The following is a 24,976-nucleotide window of genomic DNA, read 5'->3' as shown; positions in this document are numbered from 1 at the left end:
ATTTCCAGAAAGTTTTGTGATCAAGACCAGGAGGACTCGACGCGTCGAGCGAATGACGCAGCAGCGCTAATTATATTCTAAACCCAAAAGGCACAACGCCAAAGTTAAGAAAGCGGCATCATTAAGCTTTCTAAATTACAAAGTGGCGTTCTAGTATTAACATGAGTGAAATCTTTATTTTAGGAGTCTAGTCCTTTTTTTTTTTTTTTTTTGCTAACCCATAACAAGTTCCTTGTTCTTGAGTGTGATTTTGCTTTGAATCTAAGAACTTGGCTTTGTATGCGTACACAATCTTTTGGGAAAGAAGGATTATTACCTTTGAACCTTGAGATTGAGAAAAGAGCCAAGTTTCTTAGAAAACAAACTAGGATGGCACAGGTACAAGAAAACCAAGTTGAAGAGAGATCAATGTCCAACTACCTTGCTCCGGATGTTGAGGAGAATGGTAGCATCAATATTCCAAATGTGGAGGCCAACAACTTTGCGATCAATCCGGCCATACTCAGCATGGCTGCGACGGATCGTTTTGGAGGTACACCCACAGAGGATCCCAGTGCTCACATCACCAAGTTCCTACTACTTTGTAGCACCTTCAAGATGAATGGAGTCACTCAAGATGCTATAAGACTTAGGCTTTTCCCCTTCACACTGAAGGACAGGGCTGAGGATTAGTTATCCTCACAGCCAGATAACCATTTTGACACTTGGGGAAAATTACATGGAGAATTTTTGAAGAAGTTCTATCCTACCTCCAAGACTCAAAGGATAAGAAGGGCAATTCAAAACTTTAAGCAACTGGAAACTGAGTCCCTCACTGAGTCTTGGGAGAGATTTAAGGAATTGAAGAGGCAATGTCTACACCATGGGTTTCAAAGTTGGGATTTGATGATGTCTTTCTATGAAGGATTGCTTGATAATTCCAGGATTTTGGTGGATGCTTCTTCTGTCCCTTTACTTGATTTTCTCTCCCAAGTCCCCTCCTATGAAAAATTCTTGAAAGAAATACTTGTTAAAAAGAGAAAATATGGGGAACATGAGATGATTGCAATGGCACAACAGTATAGGGCCTTGACGCCCGGAGTTGGAAGAAGAGTGACCAAATATAAAGATCCGGGAAAGTTCACAATTCCTTGTATTGTTGGAGGTCGTCCTATAAAAGGATCCCTTTGTGATCTTGGAACCAGTGGCAGTGTCATGCCTCTTTCACTTTGTATGAAGATGAATTTGGGTAAGCAAAACCAATCAACCTCACATTGTGCATGGTGGATCAGTCTACTTCAACCGTTGTGGGTATACTTGAAGATGTCCCTATTCGTGTGGACAAATATTTTGTCCCTGTTGATTTCATTGTAATAGATGCTCAAGAAAATCCAGAAATTCCACTCATCTTGGGGAGACCTTTCTTGGCCACAACCGGAGCATTAATTGATGCTAGAAAAGGGAAAGATGATTTTTGATTTTGGAGAAGAAAAAGTTGAATTCAATGCCTTCGAGGAGAAAAGTTCATGCAACATGGTTCATCTAATGAAGTGGGATGAAGACAACCTCGAAAATCAACCGGGCTAAGCACTCCATAACCAGGAATCTCATCTTCTCTCTAATTGTTTTTCAAGATCTTGAATCTTTGCTTTATTTATTTAATGCAAATCAATCATCTAAGCAATTGTTAGGATTATCTCTAATGAATAAATTAGTAACTAGTGCTTGATACAACCACTTCCCTGTGGATCGTTAACTCCTACTCCGAGTATTATTTGTTTGCAAATATACTACGCATCAGTATTGTTGATGTGTTGCTTGGTTAGCATGCTTGGAGGTGTTGTATCAGGTTGAAAGTAGGCAAAAATGCTCAAGTGTGGAACAAAACAAGGGAGACGAGGCTACTACCTCGTCTCTGCCTTGAAGGCGTGCGGGCCTGGCCGCGGGTCCTGGGAGACCCGCCGGCCAGCCCTCGTGCCTAGTGGCAGGTTTGGGTGGCAGGCCCTTTGCGACCTGCCACTTCAAACCAGGCTGAGCGGTTAGCGCAGCGAGTCTCCTGAGACCCGCCGCCCAGCCCGCGGCCTAGGGCCCGTTGAATCTTCGCGGGTCCGCCACTTGTGTTTTGCGAGTTTTCGTGACTCGGGGACTTGTACTGAAATGATATGTGTTACATACCATGTGTACAAAAATCATTTTCCCTGTCAAAGCATGATTATCTAATTACTTGATGCATGAACCAATCTTGGAATATTTATAAGTGTTGAGAATGATTCGTTGCTTGAATGTGGCTTTAGCATGCCTTTTAAATGAAACCCATTTTGAAATATTATGTCACTTGTGTGCTGTGTTGTGATATACTATTATGTGGGAAAATAATGAGACCTGGTGGAACACTCCTGGAAATGTTATGATGTAATGAGACCTGGTGGAACACTTCCAGAAATGTTATGATGACTGATGAGACCTGGTGGAACACTCCCAGAAATGTTATGCTGAGACCTGGTGAAACATTCCCGAAATTATGTTGTGATGAGACCTGGTGGAACACTCCCGGAATTATCTTCTTTATTAATTTGGTAGTTCATCTAATTACATGTCACTTTATCTATTCTTGAATTATTGAGTCAACTAGATTCATGTCTTGTTATTAGGTAGCGAGCATATATTTTTACTCGAGTATGAATTGCATAAGTACATTGAATATTGATTTCACTTACATGTGAGCTATTTACTTATAAGTTAATTACTATTGTTATATATATATATATATATATATATATATATATATATATATATATATATTTACATACTTGCGAACATATTTCACTTACATCTACGATCTTGATTGGATTAACGTGTTATAAGTGCAAAATCATCTATTTTCCAATCTATATCTATATGTATTTTATAGTATGGAGTGGTTTATACTTAGCATTCGTGCTAACGGATTATTTTCATACTCTTTTTACTTAATTAACCCCTTTCAGGTTTGACCGGTGATTGCTGAGCGCGTTTAGAAAGAGCTAGTATAGTGTAGAGTTTTGATGCTAGTTCCCTAGTTGTTTGTTAAACCTCTTAAACTTTGTTTGATGTTAGATTCGAGTAGTTCAGTTGATCCCTTTTATATTTTGTAGTGCGTTGACACTTAGGCCTGTGAGCCTTTTGCTCTGTTATGAGCTTAGACTGTAGTTTGTATGGGTTATGTGGACCCTTATGAATGAATGATGATGTTGTTTGAGATTAGCTTTTCCGTGTAGTTACTCTGTTGAGGGTGACTACGGAGTAGCATCCCCTTTTGGTTGTTTGTTTGGGTAACTAGTATTTATATGTTACCCCTTTCTTTTATTCCACAACCCTACAATTTAAGGGTGATTAATACTAGGCTTAGGTGTCCGAAAATTTGGGGTGTTACAGTTGGTATTAGAGCTCTAGGTTGAAGTCCTAGGGTGGTTAAGGAATGACAGTATGAGCCTAGGAAAATTGACTTGATAAACCCTTAAAGTTTGAGACCTTAAGGTTTAGGATTTCTTTAAGGTTTAAGATCTCTTTAAGGTTTCTAGTTTCTTTAAGAATACGCGGTGAGATTGTGAGTTATTTGCGCATGCTTGTTGTATTATGTGTTTTGCTTTATTCTCTTGATCTGTGGCTTTTGCACCCTGATGGTGTGCACCTATTTAGTATGTTCCTATCTGTTAGACAAGAGTTTGCTTCTTGAGTTGTTTTGTTGCCTCCCGTGCAGTGGTTATAGTAGATCGTTGAAGACGGGATCTATGCAATCAGAAGTCCAAGATTTCCCTTCTTGGAGAACCGCTCTATTGTAGCCCGCTTCCCTGACTCGCTCTACATTGTTCCGCAGTTGCATGGTCTTATGTCCACAATTTCAGCATAAGAGTTTTCTTCTCAAGTTCTTCTTTATAGAACTCAGATCATATGTCTTGAGAAGAAGATGTGCCAGAGTATCTCTTTCATAATATGGAGAGAGTATTTTCAATGATTCAAATGTCAAGAGTATTTTGTAGTAGTGCTTCTCACTTTTCTTGAATCATCTCTCCCTATATATATAGACTCTCTGACTTAAGGTAGACAAGTAATCTTAAAAGATATTCCATATAGACAGATTATTGTCTTACCCTTTGAGGTATATCGGAGATGAGGACTTTCTTGTAAACAACCTTATGAACTTGTAACTACTTGGCGAGATAAATCCAAATAAGTCAGTGTAGTCCAACGAATAGATTCCAAGCACTCTAGCGTAGTGTCTGCTCGATCAGGTTTTCACTCGGTACATTGACAGACACTAAAACTTAACCTATATAATTTTTCTATGATAATTCAGCCAATTACAAGTTAGGGTTTATGACATTTAAACACTAACATATATGTTGATCTATATACTGAAGTTTATATATAATGATCAATATAAACCCACACTCACCAGTAAGCAGGATTTTCAACTATCATAATCTGTAGGTTTACTAGAAAGCATAATAAAATAGATATACAAATCACTTCAATATAAATATACAATCACGGTGAAAGAAAGAATAATGCAGCTTTATATACTTAAGTGTATATATTGTTTTTGATACGGGAACTTTTTCAAGCACATATTCCGCCGGAGCATGTTAGTAGTCCTACTAATAATTTCATAGAAGGCAATGTATACTGTCTGAATTTTTTTTTTTCAGTAATTAGTAATTTCTACACCTATAAAACTGGCAGTCACCCTTACATGTTGAAATTCAACCATGCTACTTTGGCCAAAGACTACAAAGGTAAAAACTTCCCTAGACACATGTATCGGTTAAAATCTTTTACCTCTTTGAAGTCCTATGAACGAATTGATGAAAAGGAGTTGGTGGGTAGGTTTTATTTACCAGTAGTACTTAACATTTTATATTTAGTTTATTTTAACTGTCTGACTAAATACCTTTTATGTTTTTATAGATGTGATTGGTAGGGTCGTTGAAATCTACTCACTGTTGGATAAGTTGATTATAGGGAGGCCTTCGCGGCTAATTGACTTCCTCATTGCGGACTTAAAGTAACATTTTAAATTTATTTGGATTGTTTCATACTGACACAGATTTAATGTTTCTTTTTTAACTCTACATGCAGGGGCGGACCTACAATGGGGGCAGCTGCCCCCCCTCACCCCACCCCCACCCCATATATAATCTTTGTATGTATATATGTATATATAGTACAGGATTTATAATAAGTAAAAGAAAATTGATAATGGTAAACAATAGAGGTGTTAGATTAGTTGGCAAGAGGCTTGTTTAATTATGAGAAGGGTAAGGGTTCAAATCTTTCATGCTACACACTTGGCTATTCCATTCAACCTACTTTGTTTTTTCCCTCACTATTATTATTGCTTCAACACATACACACCGTTTCTTTATGATTTTTTTTTTATAAGAGTTTCTTTATGATTTTTTTTTTATAAGAGTTTCTTTATGATTTTTATATATTAATTAATGGTGAGATTTTTTACACACACATATATATAACCTTTTTATTATTATTATTAATGAGATGTGTGATTTATAATGTGTTTTTTATTCGAATTATTTTATCAAATTAATTATGTTTCATATTTTGTTATGAATTTTTTTATAAAAGTTTGATGTGCTTTACTTTTCATTCATATCTAACAATATTTATAGTTATACTTCTTTTAAGTGTTTCATTTTTTTTCTTCAAACTATCTGTTTTATTTTAATGTTTCGCCCCCACTGGAAAAAATTCCTGGGCCCGTCACTGTCTACATGCTTTTTTACGGGGGCAATCAACTCAAATGTACAGTGTAGGATCATCAAGTGGAAAAAGTTGTCTTTCTTCAAATCTGACTTAATTGATCCTGTAATTGCTCTTATACAATTGTGTAGGGTCAAGATTGCAGAAAATAGTAAGTCTTAAGTTTATTAACTTATACTTTTTTGTTATAGTCAGTTTTAATCTTCATTGAGTAGTGATATGGAATATACCCCGGTTTTGACTTCCCTATACGTCCGTTCTCTCGTTCCGTAATCGGATCGAGGTCAAACAGTTCGGGTCATGGTCAAAGTCAGAGGGTCAAAGTTAACGAGTCAAGTGCCTATATAAAGGCCACTAGCCATTCATTTTAGGGGGATTTTAGGCTGGACACCCTCTCTCTAGATTATTTCCATTTACACATTTCCTCCCAATTCTCTATAGATTTATGAATAAGAAGACTTATGGGACTAGATTTTTCTGGTGATCTTCCCTGTCTATGTTCAATTTGTAATTTCAAACACTTCCTATACATTTTCCTACACATTCTATACGTAAAAGGGATATTGAAGGAATTAACTACATCAAGTAGTATAAAATAATTTTTTCACACACGTGAATTAAAATGCAGTAGAGAAATAGAGTATGTAATATGTACTTCACATATGCCGGGGATAACAGATTGCACATGTTAGTTGCACATTTAATATGGTATTAATTCACCTATTTTAGAATCCTGCAATGCAAATATTTCAATTAGGAAATCGTTAAGGTTGTACCCTAAGTTCACATCAATTGTAATATAACAGTCATCTCAATCTAACAAGAATATAACATGTATTCTTTGTAATAAACTTTGAGATCCTAATTGTGTAGCTGGTGAAGTCAATGTTTTCAACTCATATAGTGCTATACAACTACTTTTCAACCAAGATTCTATAGAGTTCATTCAATTTCGTGAAAGGTTTGCTATTTTTTTTTTTTAAATACACTTACTTTAATTCAATTTTTAAACACTATTTTTTTTTTATTTCAACCTATGTGATCAACAAACCCCTTTGAGGAGCACTACATCAATGTCAAGCTTTAGTTATGGTAACTGTAACACCCCCGATTTTTACCACATTTTTAAAACTTAAATGCACAGGAAAACATCTAATCATCAAGACATAAAGCAACGGAAGCTATATAAAATCGGGACGAGTTATGCCACATCTATCTCAAAACATAGGTGCACAGGCGGAAAAACTAATCACTTCAAATAAGTCATAAAGTGTCAAGGCACACAGGCCGCTAACTAGGCTCAAAGGCCAACAAAACCTAACATCTACACAGGACAGCTAATCTATCTAGCGATCCACGTCTAGCGCTCTCAGACATCTACTCGAAACCTGTAGAACAAGGGAATAAACATGGGGATAACACCCGGTCAGCGAATATTGCTGATAACCCATCAATACGCGTTAAATAACATTAGATAAGTATAAGTCAAAACCATTTTGAAACGGAATACAATATATATCATTTCAAAGCCAAGGAGAGAGGTCAACTTCAAAGACTCATTCAACACTCTCAAAAGAAATGGAATCACCATCCTCACAGCAACGACAAGACAACAAACATGAAGGACAATACAACTCAGGATGCACTCTACTGATCACAAAGTAGAATACATCAAGACATGCTCATAAGCAAGGAATTCACAATCACGCAGTAGCAACTACATGCCACAGTGACAACTACATGTCACAAGTATCATAGTTCCAACCTTATGGCTACCCCGACCTTATTTCAATTCCAACATTTACCTCCTAGTGCCACCCTGTACTTCTGAGTCCAACCTTGTACCGCCAGGGACCGTCGTCCCCCCTCCAACAACCTCCTATTCACCGACGAATTCTCAGTACACGAGGGTACCATTAATTTCATTCACATAGCCTCCAACATATGAGCCAAGCTCAGATAACACACCACCAATTTCAATCATAGTCACACAAGACCATCATCATTACCAAGAAGACTAAGGCTCAACAATAACCTTAATCAAGTATCAATCAAAGGGTACAACAATTTACATACGTTCACATCATAGGAATCAATCAAAGATCACAACAAAGACATGAGACCATACTCAACAACAAAGGATCACAATCCAACACCAAATGATTGTCAACACAAGTTGCCAATCCCAATAGGAATGAACAAACCTCACATACTAGCATTTCAACATCAAACTAGCATGCTTGCCAAATGGGTAAACCAAAAGTAGTTCCAAAGAACATTCAAGACTCACATTAGTCCAACGAATCACAATATCGGACCCTTAGCAAGATTCAAGACACCAAATCCTACATGGATTCCTAACAAACCGTTCTAGACATACGAAACATCAAGAAGACTCACAAATAGCCCAATAAAACAACATCAGGAGGTCAAAACATCAATACCGAGACAAAAGAATCACGGGGAACAAATCCCCGGCCAACCACCACTGTGTACCCCGCGGATGGGACCATGGGTGGATAACCACCAGCGGTTCCGCCCGCGGGTACCGACCCACGAGGAATACGTTCCCTGCGGATGGGGTGGCGGGTAGGCCTCTGCCTACCGTTCTGCCTGTGGGTACCACCTGTACACCAATAATTTCCCTTCGGGGATTTTCAACAACAAGGCCAAGTTCAAGTCCAAAACAAACAAAATCGCACACACAACAACAATATGACTTGAACCCAAGAAATAGCCAAGCAATGGAATTCAAGAACCCTAAGAACAAGCTCTAAACATGCATCACCACAAGACAGTGCATCAAATCTCACAAATCAACACAAGAATCACAAGTAGAAGCCAAGAATCATCATATAAGTAAGAAAATAGGTTTTGTAAAGCATGGGTTACCTTTGTAGCCTAATAACTTCCTCTTTTCACCCTTAAAAAGCCTTTCCTAGAGCTCCTCTTCCACACCAACTTCATACACAAACCAAAAAACAACAAAGATCCTATCTTTAGAAAAAGACACCTAAAAGAAGGTTAAATACATCAAAGGACCAAGGATCTTACCCTCTCCTATGCTCAAGATGAAGAAATTAGGAATCTTGGGAGAATATCTTGCAAGACTTGGATGCTCAAATTCTAGCTTGGAGAAGAAGCTAAATCTTTTAGAGAGAGGCTAGAGTTTGTGTGTCTTAGGTTGAGGAGTGAATGAAATGAAAGGGCTTTGCTAGGTTAGCTTGAATCACTAACCTTAGGTAGAAAGACATTTCTACCCTTACTAATGTTGGAAAGACAAGGGAACAACGGCACAACTCAAGAAGCACAAGGTACAACCCTTTGACTTAAGTGACTAGTCAAAATCTAGTCCCTCGACTATTAAATTTCAGGACTTTTAGGAATAAGGAAAACATAGGTTGGACTCAAAAGTACAGGGGCGATGGCCCTCGGAAGCAAAAGGTTGGACTCAGAAGTACAGGGTGGCACTAGGAGGTAAAGGTTGGAACCGAAATAAGGTCGGGGGTAGCCATAAGGTTGGAACTATGATACTTGTGACATGTAGTTGTCACTGTGGCATGTAGTTGCCACTGTGTGAATGTGATTCCTTGCTTATGAGCATGTCTTGATGTATTCTACTTTGTGATCAGTAGAATGCATCCTGAGTTGTTTGTCTCTTATGTTTGATGTCTTGTCGTTGTTATGAGGATGGTAATTCCCTTTTCTTTGAGAGTGTTTGATGGGTCTTTGAAGTTGACTTCTCTCTATGATTTTGAACTGATATATACTGTATTTCGTTTCAAAATGGTTTTAATACATACTTATCTATATATGCTATTTAACGCGTATTGATGGGTTACCAGCAATATCCGCTGACCGAGTGTTATCCCCATGTTATGTTTTCCTTGTTCTACAGGTTTTGAGTCGATGTCCGAGAGGGCTAGACATGGATCGCTAGATATATTAGCTGTCCTATGTAGACGTTATGTTTTGTTGGCCTGTGAGCCTAGTTAGCGGCATGTGTGCCTTGACACTTTATAACTTGTTTGAATTGATTGTTTTTCCCGCCTGTGCACCTATGTCTGAGATGGGTGTGGCATAACATACCTTGATTTTATATAGCTTCCGTTATTTTATGTCTTGATGATTAGATGTTTTACCTTTGAAATTAAGTTTTAAAATGTGGTAAAAATCGGGGGTGTTTCAGTTGGTATTAGAGCCTAGGTTTGAGCCTAGAATGTTAAGAGTTGGACTTTAAGAACCTAAGTCAAGCTTAGGTTAGTGCTTGTAAGTTGAGACTTTAAGTTGCTTAGTGAAGCCTGTAAGTGTTTAAGTACCTGAGTATAGGATTCTTAGGACGCGCGGTGAGGTTGTGAGTTACCTTTTTGTTATCTGTGTAGTTCTCTTATCTTGTTCTGTTGTTAGCGCTAGTAGTTGTGGTTGTTGCTCTCGGTTGGTGTGAACCTTCTCGGTAAGTCGCCTCGTTTTGGTTTTGTTGAAGACCTAACGATGGCTGTGGCTAAGAGAAAGAAGACTCGAAGGTCTGCTGAAGTAAGGTAGTCAAGTCGTGGTGGTTGCAGCTGGGCACGTGGTCAACGCAAAGAAGATGGACTGCTTTACCCGCAACCGGGAGTCAGCTACAACAATCTCCGTTCAAACAAGTGGTGTCGTCTCTCGTACGACATCTTCATCAGTTCTACGCAATCCTAGAGTTGTAGTCTAAGTTTCGCGTAACAGAAGTTCGATAAGAAGCGAAGACGTCGTTTAGAGTTCGAAGATCAAGACTTGAAGACCCTCACTCGCGAGGGGAAGTCAAGAGCGGTCCCAGATGCTCTAAGAAGATGTCAACTCACGCCAAGGGGTCGTTCGTGGGTCAACGTGATAGAAGCCTCCCAGAGTTAAAGAGCTAAGAGTCAACCTTGAACCTTTCTAAAGCACGAAGAGTTGAAGTGTAAGATCGAAGCGTTCAACATAGAAGTAGTCCTACCTACCCTTGAAGAAATCAAGAATGGGCAAGTTCAAAGCAATGAACTTGGAAGTAATAAGATCAAGATGGCTATACAGGAAAAGCTTGGACCTTTAAGGTACTTGGAAGGGGGAAGAACCTCGTTGTTGGCAAGTCGTCTAACCCTGTGAAATGTGAAGAGGTTGAGAAGTAATTGATAAAGGAGGAAAACATATACCCGGGTTGGCGTGCCTTGAAGTGGTGGCTAACATGAAGACTTAAAGGAAAGAGTTTGGCATAAGAAGGAAAGAAGATTTAACCAAGTGCAATCAATCAGTGAAGCTGTCAAAAGACTAATACCGACAAGGGCGAATCTAAAGGACGTGCTTTAATCACCGAGTGTTCCTAAATCACAATAGACTCTGGTGCTGATGATCTCGGGAAAGAGACCTATCCTTGACTAAAGCAAGGAAGGATCGGGAAGTAGCTAATCTCGTATGGGAAGATCGAACAGTAAAACGATAAGACTGACAGGAATGAACTTAAGGACCAGTTATACTGTTGAACCTTTATAAGTAAGATATTGTGCGGCAACAAAGTTTTCAGGGAAACTTACCGTTAATCAAGACCAGAAAGGACAAAGTGGGTTTGTAGCCGACTACCTAATGAAGATTGCAAGGTTATAAACCGTGAACGAGTTTTCAACCTTCGGAGCATTTAGTAAGGACTTGAGTGAATCTTTGAGTAAGGAATCATGGGTTGTCTCAAGATGTTGACTTTGATAAAGATTTGACTCACGCTACACTTTTGGAAAGGCACCATCGTTGGTGTTAAGTGTGAAGCCGCAGTTGAACTCCGCAATTCAATCAGCTAAAAAGTAGTTAACGGGAAAGGATCGTACAAACCAAGGAGGCAAGTTGGGAACTTTCGCTATGGATTTACGAAGGCCGTGGACTGTGCCCTAATGATGGATCAAGTTTCCCTTATAGTGGTGGTTATTGTCAAGCATTCAAAGGACTCTTTACAAGATTTTGTGAGATTCAGAGTGCCAGAGTTCACGATGCTAAGGAAGGTGCAAGGAATACGTGGGTGTTTAGACCACAACGGTCTCCGGGTTCAATAAGGAAGGAAGTTTGGTTTGTAAATCACCGGAAGTCCTGAGATGACAATAACAGACGACCGGGTGCGCTTAAAGAAAGAGGAAAGCGTTGGTCAGTGCTTTAACCAATAATGATTTAACAAGGACGGATAACAAGCCGAGTCTCTAAAAGATCAAGGAAGTTTTCTAAGAGTTTCGTTTCTGACGCATTGATGAAGACCGATAAGGGAAGCAAGTCAACTCACAGTTGCCTGGTCCGTGTGAGTTTCGCTCAGCTGTAACAAAGTTGAAGAAGAAACCAGTGTTTGAAGAAGGGTTTGGGGTGAAAATGTTTGTGATCTCAGCTTATGAAGAGGGTCCGATAGAGATCTTAGCGTTAGAACGCGTCAGAATCAAGGTAAGGAACCCTCAGTTTGTCAAAAGTGCAGTGACTGAAGCGTCAAGTCGAAGAAGTCGCCTGAAGTCGAGGATCCTTAACCCTTTGTAAGCCGTTTTCCCCTCCTTCCCTTGTCAAACCAGATATCCTTTTTCCGAGAAATCCTTCATATCTCTTCGAGCCTCGTTCTTGTTTCCTTCTTAATTTGATTCTGTACAGGGTGACAACCTCGTTTTCCTAAGTTGTGACCTTGAAAATCTTGATTTCCTTTCTAATCTACGCTATCCTTGAGCCTAAACCTAGTACCCTTTTGTTAGGAAATCCTTTCAATCCTTTCAAACCTCGTTCTTAATCTTGTACCTTAAACGATTCGGTGCAAGGTGGCAACCTTATTTCCTAAGTTGCAACTTTGATGGATTTGAGCCTATTCCTAATTAACGTTGTCCTCAAGTTTGGAACCTAAAACTTTCATTCTCTTTTCCTTACCAAACCGAACATTGACAAAACTTAGTATATATATATTTTCCCATAAAATATTTTCTCTATATACTATCGTATCTTTGGTGCTCTATCCCTCAAAATGATTCTTCAAGCTTCGGGGACGAAGCTTCTTTTAAGGGGGTGAGGATGTGACACCCCGTATTTTCCTAAAATAATTTATAGTCCCGATATTAAATATTTTATTAAAAATATTTATATAGCTATTTAATTTAAAATGGGCTCGGGACTACCTATTATTGTGAACCGGTATTTTTTGCCCAAATGCCTTAAGCCCGAAAAATGATTTTTAGCCTAGAAGTTTATTTGTTATCCCAATCCCAAAATGTATTAATCTATTATATGTTATGTAAGGTTTGAACCCAAACTAGTCAAACTCATATGTTTTTATAAATATATGTGTTATAATTATTTGGTGATCCCAAAATGTTGGCGTAGAATCCATATTTAGTCCAACCCAACCCACTCTTTGAGTAACCCTACCCATAGTGTGTATGTGTATGCATTATATCATCCCTTTTCCAGGCATCCATGTTCATCAGCCTCTTTTTCCCTTCCGCCCTTCTCCCTTTCTTCTTCGTAAATGGCAGAGCAAGAAGCAACAGTGAGGACGCTAGTTTTGGTAGTAGTAACTGAGTCTTCCGACTTACAGGCCTTCCTTGGCAACAAGGCAGCAAACATCAGCCACGATGGACAGAAGTGAGCTCCGGTGTGACCTCCGGCATGGACAGAGTAACGCGGCGAGGCCTCGACGACCCTGGTGGCAGTCCGACGGCCCCCCATCTTCCTTCTCCCATCGACGACGGCTTCAACGGAGTTACGCGACGGTGGTCCGGAAGTTTTTCTCTCTGTTCCTCCCTCCGGCGTTTTCCCTCTGTTTCCGGCGATGCAAGCAGTCGGCGGTGAAGAAGCAAAGCAGCGGCAGTAGTCGGGAGCTTGTGGCAGTGGTGGTGCGTGGAAACGGCGGTATCGACGGAGCTCGGTAGTGGCGTCTCTCCTCCGTCCCCGATGTGGTAGCTTTTCCGGCAACATTCTGGCTTGGTAGCAGCGGGCAGAGCCACGGGTGGTGGTGTGCCTGCCGTTCCACCCGCGGCTTTAGCAGCTTGAAGAAGACGAAGAAGAAGAGATGTGAGTTGTGCCTTGTTGTTGTTGATTAGTTTAGATGTTAATTAGATTATGTTTCATAAAAGTCATTAAGAAATGCCTTAGCTTGTTGGTAATGAAGGTATTTGGTGATGAGAAGAGCTAGGGTTCAAATCCCTTTTTAGCCTTTATAATTAATTTATAAGCATGTGTGTTAGCTTAGTTAGTTGTTTAATAGATTTATGATGCTTAAGTTACCTAAAGAGATGCTTAGCTTAGTTGGTTAGGATATGTTTAGCTTTGGGAAAGATTTAGGGTTTTAAATCCCTTAATATCTTGTAATGTTTTAATAGTTGTTAACTAGTAAAAGCTGATGTGATTCACAGGTTCCCGATAGATTGGCTTTATAAGTTGAGCCTATGTTGGCGTTGTTTTTGGATGGTTAAGCGAAGGAGGTAACCCATGCTTTACAAAACCTATTTTCTAGGCTTCTACTTGTGATTCTTGTGTTGATTTGTGAGATTTGATGCATTGTCTTGTGGTGATGTATGTTTCGAGCTTGTTCTTAGGGTTCTTGAATGCCATTGCTTGGCTATTTCTTGGCTTCAAGTCATATTGTTGTTTTGTGTGAGATTTTGGGTGTTTTGGACTTGAATTTGGACTTGTTGTTGAAAATCCCCGAAGGGAATTGTTGGTGAACAGGAGTGTACCCGTGGGCGGAACGGCGGCCAGAGGCCTACCCGTCGCCCCACCCGCGGGGAACCGGTGTCTCATGGGTTATGTACCCGCGGGTGGTTGTCCACTCGTGGCCCCACCCACGGGGAACGTTGTTGGATGATGGCGGGGATTTGTTCCTCGTGATTCTTTTGACTCGGTATTGATGTTTTGACCTCCCACTGTTGTTTTAATGGGCTATTTGTGAGTCTTCTTGATGTTTCGTATGTCTTGAACGGCACGTTAGGAATCCATGTAGGATTTGGTGTCTTGAATCGTGCAAAGGGTCCAACTTTGTGATTCGTTGGGCTAATGTGAGTCTTGAATGTTCTTTGGAACTAATTTTGGTTTACCCGTTTGATAAGCATGCTAGTTTGATGTTGAAATGCTAGTGTGTGTGGTTTGTCCCTTCGTATTGAGATTGCCAACTTGTGTTGACAATCATTTGGTGTTGGATTGGAATCCTTTGCTGTTGAGTATGGCCTCATGTCTTTATTGTGATCCCTTGGTTGATTCCTATGATGTGAACGTATGTAATTCGTTGTACCCCTTTGATTGATACATGATTAAGGTTATAGTTGAGTCTTGATCTTCTTGGTAATGATGAGGTCCTCGTGTGGCCATGATTGAGATTGGTGGTTTATTACTTGAGCTTTGCTCACGAGATTGGCAGTTTTGTGATATGATAATGAATGGTACCCTCGTGTACTGAGAGATCAGTTGAAATGTTGGCGGTGTAGGCGGGGGGTGACGGCCCTCAGAGGCAAAAGGTTAGACTCAGAAGTACAGGGTGGCACTAGGAGGTAAAGGTTGGAACCGAAATAAGGCCGGGGGTAGCCATAAGGTTGGAACAGGGCATAAGGTTGGAACTATGATACTTGTGACATGTAGTTGTCACTGTGGCATGTAGTTGCCACTGTGTGAATGTGATTCCTTGCTTATGAGCATGTCTTGATGTATTCTACTTTGTGGTCAATAGAATGCATCCTGAGTTGTTTTTCTCTTATGTTTGATGTCTTGTCGTTGTTATGAGGATGGTAATTCCCTTTTCTTTGAGAGTGTTCGATGAGTCTTTGAAGTTGACTTCTCTCTATGGTTTTGAACTGATATATATTGTATTTCGTTTCAAAATGGTTTTAATACATACTTATCTATATATGCTATTTAACGCGTATTGATGGGTTACCAGCAATATTCGCTGACCGGGTGTTATCCCCATGTTATGTTTTCCTTGTTCTACAGGTTTTGAGTAGATGTTCGAGAGCGCTAGACATGGATCGCTAGATAGATTAGCTGTCCTATGTAGAAGTTATGTTTTGTTGGCCTGTGAGCCTAGTTAGCGGCCTATGCGCCTTGACACTTTATGACTTGTTTGAATTGATAGTTTTTCCCGCCTGTGCACCTATGTCTGAGATAGGTGTGGCATAACATACTTGATTTTATATAGCTTCCGTTGTTTTATGTCTTGATGATTAGATGTTTTACCTTTGAAATTAAGTTTTAAAATGTGGTAAAAATCGGGGGTGTTACAACTCATCCTTCGACTCCTCGGCATCCTCGTCCGAGTCTTCCTCATCTCCACCACGGCTAGAACCGGCCTCCAACCTATCTAACCTCTGATTGACAGTGACAAACTGAGCCTTCATGAGAGAGATGCCTTCCTCAATCATCTGGTTCTGTTGTCGAAGGAGGGTCACCACACGCTCCTTGTGTGTCATTGCATCATGCTCCTTTTTGGTTCTCACTTCCTTCCTCCTTACAGTCTCTTCACTTTCGGAGTCACTCTCCTCGACCTCCTCTGCTTCTTCTCCTTCTTCTTCCTCTTCTCTCTCTTCTTCGCCTTCATTCTCAGTGTCTCCACCCAAGCTCTGTACCGCTAGGTTCAACTTTCCCACAGGGATCTCAATCTCTTCAACCAACGAACTCCTCTCGACTGGGGCTTTCCTTGCGACCTCCTCAAGAGTGATGTAGTCACCATCATCCAGCTGAAACAAGTTGCAACTGCGGAGATTTGTGGCATCCAGAACCATCTTGCCCACCGGCTTAGGCACACATCCTTCAACACTCACCCCTTTCCTAACGAAGATCCAACTTAACACCATGCCATAAGGCAAACTCTTGCGGTTATGATCTCGACAATAGACCATATGTTGCAACATCAACGAAGGCAAGTTGAACTTCACCTTGAATTTCAGACAAAAAGCAAAAGTGCACTGTAGCTTACCCAACAAACGACTCTTAGGGTGTGTTTGGTTCGCACATAGGAATCAGAATCGGAATGGGTATCAAATACTTGGTAATGGTAATGGGTTTTGGTGAAAGTATTTAACATGTTTGGTAGTAGGGTGGAATGGGAATGGTTACTAATAATAGTGCTTGAGAATGAATAAGGTAATAAAACCCTTATTTTATTTGGGTATGGGTTTTTCAATTGATGGGGTATTCGAAACCCATAGTAGTGTTCTAAAAACCTATCAACCAAACAACAACAATCACTTTCATACCCATTCCTATGGGCAAAACCCACCAACCAAACACACCCTTATTGTTGTTAGGCAACAAACAGTCCGAAACGAGCATGACCAAAATCTTTTGCTCTGCGGAAAGCCACTTCCTCTTTGGCCTCGTGGCCTGGGTGAACCCACTAGTTCTTCCCAACAGATAACTCATATAATTCCAATAACTCATGCTGCTTGTCTCAATCCAAGAGTCACCACTATACTGCGACACTCCCGTAGTTGTCAAACTCAAAAGCTGAGCCAACCGCTTTTCGGTCAAGACAATTTTCACACCTCCCACCTAAGAGGTAACTTCCAACCTCCCACCATCTTTGGTCACACTCATGTGATGGTAGAATTCTTTTACCAAACTCGGGTAAGTCGTGGTCCTAATGGCGAGATACCCATCCAACAATCCTTGGTAACTCAACAACTCCAACAAAGAATCCGAAAAGGAGTCGGGATCAAAAGCTTTACCTTCCAAGACTAGGTAATGGGCATCCACCCATTTCACCATTCTCGCATATTTAGACCTCCTAGGCACGATTCTGAGATGTCCGAAGACCGAAGGTAGGCCCAAAATTCCTCTCCTTCTCTTTTCCCTTTTTCCTCCTCTTTCTCAGCTTCTCCGCAGTTCCGGCGGCAGCAGCACGGCGGCGAGGCCTCGGCGACGGAGGACGATGGCAGTTGGCGATTGACAGGGACCGGTCAGCGGCGGGTGACTCGTGGTCAACGGGCGAAGGAGACGCAGCGGGGTGGAGTCCTCAGCAGCAGCTCACGGGTGGGAGAAGAAAAGAGGGAAGGGTTTTGGGAAATTTTGGGAAATTTTGGGGAAAAGAAGATTTTAATTTGGGGATTTTTGGGGTAAGTTGGAAATTATTGGTTAAAAGGGATTTAAGTGGACTAAGGTTCAAGAAACACAATTGGTCTAGATGGTTCAAGGGTTGGGTTAAAAACTTGGAGAACCGGGTTCAAAATTTAGTAGCTACAAATTAAACTCCCATTAACTTTAAATGTATACTCATAAAGCTCCGGGATTAAGAAAGAGATAAAGGAAGGCTTAAGAAAGGTTACCTGCCGACTCTTCCACTGCCCGTAGGCCTTGTCCCTGTCACACCTCGCAAAAGTTACCTGCCGACTCCCCTCGGAGAGGGCACACGAAAGTTTTGTGGCCTCTTTCCCCGCACTTGAAACATCGGAGGGCACACGAAAGCTTTGTGGCCTCTTTCCCCGCACTTGAAACATCGGAGCGCAAACGAAAGCTTTGTGGCCTCTTTCCCCGCACTTGAACATCGGAGCGCAAACGAAAGCTTTGTGGCCTCTTTCCCCGCACTTGAAACATCGGAGCGCAAACGAAAGCTTTGTGGCCTCTTTCCCCGGAGCGCAAACGAAAGCTTTGTGGCCTCTTTCCCCGCACTTGAAACATCGGAGCGCAAGTCCTTGGCAATCCTTCCCAAAACGTGGTCCTCCCCACATTTCTTGCATCCAAAAGTCCTCGCTTGAGCTCCATTCTCCACCCGAGTTGATCCTTGTGAGGCTCTGAAATCTTATCTCGGCTTCTTGAAACTGTGGGACCCACTTCCTTCATTTCTCTTCTTGGCGAACTCAAAAGACCCTCGCTCAAGCTGTTGCACTCGATACAGATCTGCTGCACTCAGATAGGCTTCATTAAGCGTCCTAAGCTTGCTCACAGTTAATGCCTTCCGGGCTTCGTAGTTGAGCCCCGCTACAAACTTCTCCACCTTTGCCAGCTCGGTGGGAACCAACATCCGAGCAAAACGGCCTAGCTCAAGGAAGCGCTTGTGGTATTCAACCACGGATGACGACCCCTGCTGAAGATGTAAGAACTCCTCGTACATGGTTGCTCGGACATGAGATGGGTAGAACCTCTCCCTCATCTTGTCCTTCAGGGCTGACCAGTCAAAACCAGGCTCTTCTTGGCACGCGAGACCCACGTGCACCCACCAGAGATCGGCCTCGTGTCTGTAGTAGAAAGAAGCCAACTCCACACGACGATCCTCAGGACAACCCACAACAGCGAAGAACTTATCGAGGGACCGGATCCATTCCTCGAGCAACACGGGATCTTCCTCTCCGGCGAAAATTGGCGGCCTATGCCCCGAGACTAAGCATCTCACATCCCCATTCCCGGCAGGCGGCGGCGGAGGAGCAGGGTTGTTGTTGTGCAGAAGGGCTTCACTCAGCGTCTGCATTGTTTGTGTCAAATGCTGTAGGTTCTGAGCCAGCTGCTCGTTGGTCGGCGTCTCGGGAGTACGGGTGCGATGACGAGACGGAGCCATGGCGAGACTTCTAAAGAAACAACACGATTACGGTAGGCACAAACAAACAATGCACCCTTACCCGGCGCTAACGGCGAGAACGCTAAAACTAAACAGAAACAACGAAACAGACATAACAAACAACAAACAACTCACAGCTCACCACGTGTCTTAAGAGTCCTAAGTCCTAAACACTTAGGTACTTAAGGGTCATCTTATGGTCTCAAACCACACTTAAATTCCTAAAGTCCAAACCTAACATCCTAGGCTCAAACCTAGGCTCTGATACCAATTGTAAGACCCCCGATTTTAACCACATTTTAAAAACTTAAATGCATAGGAAAACATCTAATCATCAAGACATAAAGAAACGGAAGATATATAAAGTCGGGACGAGTTATGTCACACCTATCTCAAAACATAGGTGCACAGGCGGGAAAACTAATCACTTTAAACAAGTCATAAAGTGTCAAGGCACACAGGCCAACAAAACATAACGTCTACACATGACAGCTAATCTATCTAGCGATCCACGTCTAGCGCTCTCAGACATCTACTCAAAACCTGTAGAACAAGGGAATAAACATGGGGATAACACCCGGTCAGCGAATATTGCTGGTAACCCATCAATACGCGTTAAATAACATATATAGATAAGTATAAGTCAAAACCATTTTGAAACGGAATACAATATATATCATTTCAAAGCCAAGGAGAGAAGTTAACTTCAAAGACTCATTCAACACTCTCAAAAGAAATGGAATCACCATCCTCAATACAACGATAAGACAACAAACATGAAGGACAATACAACTCAGGATGCACTCTACTGATCACAAAGTATAATACATCAAGACATGCTCATAAGCAAGGAATTCACAATCACACAGTAGCAACTGCATGCCACAGTGATAACTACATGTCACAAGTATCATAGTTCCAACCTTATGGCTACCCCCGGCCTTATTTCAGTTCCAACCTTTACCTCCTAGTGACACCTTGTACTTCTGAGTCCAACCTTGTACCGCCAGGGACCGTCGTCCCCCCTCCAACAACCACCTTTTAACCGCCGAACACTCAGTACACGAGGGTACCATTAATTTCATTCACATAGCCTCCAACATATGAGCCAAGCTCAAATAACACACCACCAATTTCAATCATAGTCACACAAGATTATCATCATTACCAAGAAGACTAAGGCTCAACAATAACCTTAATCAAGTATCAATCAAAGGGTACAACGATTTACATACGTTCACATCATAGGAATCAATCAAAGATCACAACAAAGACATGAGACCATACTCAACAACAAAGGATCACAATCCAACACCAAATGATTGTCAACACAAGTTTCCAATCCCAATAGGAAGGAGCAAACCACACATACTAGCGTTTCAACATCAAACTAGCATGCTTGTCAAACGGGTAAACCAAAAGTAGTTCCAAAGAACATTCAAGACTCACATTAGTCCAACGAATCACAATATCGGACCCTTAGCAAGATTCAAGACACCAAATCCTACATGGATTCCTAACATACCGTTCTAGACATACGAAACATCAAGAAGACTCACAAATAGCCCAATAAAACAACATCGGGAGGTCAAAACATCAATACCGAGACAAAAGAATCACGGGGAATAAATCCCCAGCCAACCACCACTGTGTACCCCGCTGGTGGGACCACGGGTGGACAACCACCCGCGGGTGGGACCACGGGTGGACAACCACCCGCGATTCCGCCCGCGGGTACCACCTGTACACCAAAAATATCCCTTTGGGGATTTTCAACAACAAGGCCAAGTTCAAGTCCAAAACACCCAAAATCTCACACACAATAACAATATGACTTGAACCCAAGAAATAGCCAAGCAATGGCATTCAAGAACCCTAAGAACAAGCTCTAAACATGCATCACCACAAGACAATGCATCAAATCTCACAAATCAACACAAGAATCACAAGTAGAAGCCAAGAATCATCATATAAGTAAGAAAATAGGTTTTGTAAAGCATGGGTTACCTTTGTAGCCTAATAACTTCCTCTTTTCACCCTTAAAAAAGCCTTTTCTAGAGCTCCTCTTCCACACCAACTTCATACACAAACCAAAAGACAACAAAGATCCTATCTTTAGAAAAAGACACCTAAAAGAAGGTTAAATACATCAAAGGACCAAGGATCTTACCCTCCCCTATGCTCAAGATGAAGAAAGTAGGAATCTTGGGAGAATATCTTGCAAGACTTGGATGCTCAAACTCTAGCTTAGAGAAGAAGCTAAATCTTTTAGAGAGAGGCTAGAGTTTTTGTGTCTTAGGTTGAGGAGTGAATGAAATGAAAGAGCTTGTCTAGGTTAGCTTGAATCACTAACCTTAGGTAGAAAGACATTCCTACCCTTACTAATGTTGGAAAGACAAGGGAACAAGGGCACAACTCAAGAAGCACAAGGTACAACCCTTTGACTTAAGTGACTAGTCAAAATCTAGTCCCTCGACTATTAAATTTCAGGATATTTAGGAATAGATTAGCAAAGAGACTTGGATTAATTCTTTAATTAATCCTTGATTGGTGTTTGGATTTACGGGGTGTCACAGTAACACAGTAGGTAACTTAACCAGTGGGAAAAATGCATATAGCAAAGGCGAAAAAAGTATGGAACGCAGACTAGTTGCTGCAGCACCCGCGGGTAGCAGCCCAGCCTTTTTCAGAGCTCTCAGTGGGGTCCAAGTTCTCACCTACACCCAACCGAGGTCATGGAAAGCCTATACATACTGGCTAACCCCTGGTCAGTTCAGGCGGATGGTTGAACATAAAATATGAAGATGGCCAATAAGTGGTTGAAAACTCAATCATACCTTCAGTGGACTGAGTGGTGACCTATCCAGAACCATGTCAATAGAAGGGCTCAACATGGTTCTAATACACTCCAAGTGGGTCTGTCTCAAAATAGAGGTGCGAGGTGGAAGAGGATTGATATCAATTGACACTGAAATTTTGATAAATAGTGATTTTTTAATATATTAGTATATTTGAATATATTTTGGATAATATTGATATTATCTAATTTGTTTAATTAGATAATATCAAAAGAGTTTTAGCTTATCAAAACACTTCTATCATACAGCTATCACAATAAAATGATCCTGAAAGTAAAAGCCCCCCCCCCCCCCCCCCCCCTCCATGAACTTCATGCCTGTTGATCCAAACCTCTATTGAAGATCAAGCCATTTGAACCGGCCGGATGCCCTTCAATGAAGAACAAACATATAAGTTCTTCTTTGGAGATCAAACCACTTGAATTTCGGAGGCCTTTTAATGGTGGAGTGTTCAAGGCATCAATTGAAGAATCATAGGACCATCCAGAAACTTGTACCCACACCGCATTTATACTCCTTGTAAACCAAAATTTTAATTTGAATTTTGACATATTTTTCAATTTCCTTTGTTCACAATATCCTCAAACACACTAGGACCTAAGGAGAATCCATAAATGGCAAAGGCACGCCCGCTAGGGGGATAGTCTGGAGATGTGGAGGGGCTAAAAATAACCGACAAGAGGCCAAAGTGGTGGGACAGGCTGACCTGGCAGAAGATAGGGTGGAAGGTGAGTGAGAATGGGAAGATAGTACTATGGGTGTAGACCAAAGCTGAGAGGTCGATGCCCTCAGGTGCGGATAACCCTTGGTAACCACCCATGAAAGGGAGCGAGCTGGAACCTAAAGAGGAGGACCACTCAGAAGAGGATGAGGAAGGGTCGGTGGAAGACAATGACTTAGAGGAGGAAAAAATTCTAGGCATGACACTCACCTGGAAGGAGTGCCAAATAAATAGATAAAAAAGTTAGGAGAACTGACTTGGAAGGTGCGCATCAAGGAGGTAAGCAGTTTATCCCGTGACCTGGAAAAGGTGATTAACAAAATATAAGTACCCAAAAAATGAAGGGAAGCGATTGCAAGCTGCGGCACTAGTGACCGACCGGTTAGCCGTGTAGATTGACCGGTTAATCACTGGTGGTCAGCTGGTTGTAAGAGGTGGAGGGTGTAACACCCCGTGTTACGACCTTTAATCCCGAATTATTTATTTAATTAATTCCGTTAATAATAATTAAAAAGGACTTAATTTGATTAGGATTCCCTTTAATTAATTAATGTGGTCCACCATGGATTGTGGTCCCTTGTCTAAACTAGAGTCTTAAGCCTATTAGGAATAAAGAGAGTAAACATTTTACTAGTCAGACTCTAATTAGAAATCCTAGACCTATATATCTATTGGGAATAAAGAAAGTAGGTCTTTACTATTCAGATTTTTATTAGGATTCTTGATTCTATAAATAGAGGATTAGAAAGCATTTAGAACCCACACCACCCATAGTTATATTACACGAAAATATTCCCGGGCGATTCCCCACCACCAAGCCTAGGGAGATCAATCGGATAAAAATCTTAGAGAAGAACCTTAGTAGCCAAGGATTCTGATTAAGGCTAAGAGGTAACCCATGTCTCAACAAAACCTATTTTCTTTGCTATAATCTTCTTCTTTAGCTTCTTCTCTATTGCTTGAGTCTTGATAAATCTTTTATGATGATGATGATATGATCTTGATGATTGATAAGATGATCTTATGTGTTGATCTTGATAATCTTGATGATTAGAAGAGGATCTTGATGATTGTGTGATGTTATTGATAAATCATGATATTCTTGATATTAAAGATAAAATCATGATTTTGATGATTTGAATATGATTAGAGCCCTAGGTTGAATTGGGAATTTCGTATTGTGATATTCTTGATATAATTGGGTGGGATTTCGCATGTTCGGGTGTTATTTATGTTTAGAAGTCATGTTAGGATATGTTCAATATGATTCTTGGTTTTGATCCATTATTTGACTACGTGGTGTCATCGTTTGTGTTTAAAAGTGTCTAAACATGGTTTCGGGTTCCACGAAAGATCCCGGGACCAAAATATTTTAAGAGAGTCAGTGGGGGGTAGGTGGGGGTAGGGGGACCCGCTGCCCAATTTGGCATCGCCGGCAGCGGGCAGACGACTGCCCGCCGGGCACCCGCTGCCCGGAGGATTGCCGCCGGCGGGTGGTCCTCCACCCGCCGGCCACCCGCTGAATTTTCTCCACCTTGGGTTGTTAGCTTCCCCGTTTGATGTTTCCCGACCCCCGTGGTGTCCTGGCGGACTCCGTTTATCGTGCCTAAGTCTAGTTTGATGTTTCAGGTACGTTCGTAGGATAAAAGAGTCTTGTGTATTGCATGCTAGCTGAATTGGTACCCCGTTAACCTAGGTGAAAGATGCATGGACCCTTAGGATATTTCTTAGTATGTGGATGGCCACGCATAAGTTTCTTTATACGTTTTCTCCCCTCTCCCGATGTGTTAATGTGAATTGCATGTGCTTGCTATGTGTTATATGTGCATAACTCCCCAATATTGGCTGCGATCAAATTGGTCTACATGGGCTACAGTCCATCGACTGAGCTAGTCAGCGGTGTGTAGGGCTGTGGTCCATGGGTTGTAGTCCACCGACTGAGCTCGTCAGCGGTGTGTAGGGCTGCAGTCCACAAAGAGGATCATAGTCCACCGACTGAGCTCGTCAGCGGTGTGTAGGACTATGGTCCGCCGCTGAGCTCGCCAGCGGTCTTACAGGGGCTGCGATCCACCGACTGAGCTCGTCAGTGGTGTGTAGGGCTGTGGTCCGCCGACCGCCGTTGAGCTCGTCAACGGTCTAATCGGTTGGATGTGGTCAATCCCT

The 24,976-nt window shown here is 41.4% G+C and overlaps 1 protein-coding gene across 1 annotated transcript; it reads right to left on the bottom strand.

The window, feature by feature from the left end:
- Positions 1–18,481: 18,481 nt before the first annotated feature.
- On the bottom strand, positions 18,482–19,234 carry LOC109169220. Its single transcript, XM_019318067.1, has one exon. The coding sequence runs from the start codon at positions 19,232–19,234 to the stop codon at positions 18,482–18,484; it is 753 nt and encodes a 250-aa protein (XP_019173612.1).
- Positions 19,235–24,976: the final 5,742 nt, after the last annotated feature.

This window comes from Ipomoea nil, unplaced genomic scaffold (assembly GCF_001879475.1).
Source record: "Ipomoea nil cultivar Tokyo-kokei standard unplaced genomic scaffold, Asagao_1.1 scaffold3265, whole genome shotgun sequence".
Taxonomy (NCBI): domain Eukaryota; kingdom Viridiplantae; phylum Streptophyta; class Magnoliopsida; order Solanales; family Convolvulaceae; genus Ipomoea; species Ipomoea nil.
Note: the sequence above shows the minus strand (reverse complement) of the source record. Positions and strands in the feature narration are given on the sequence as shown.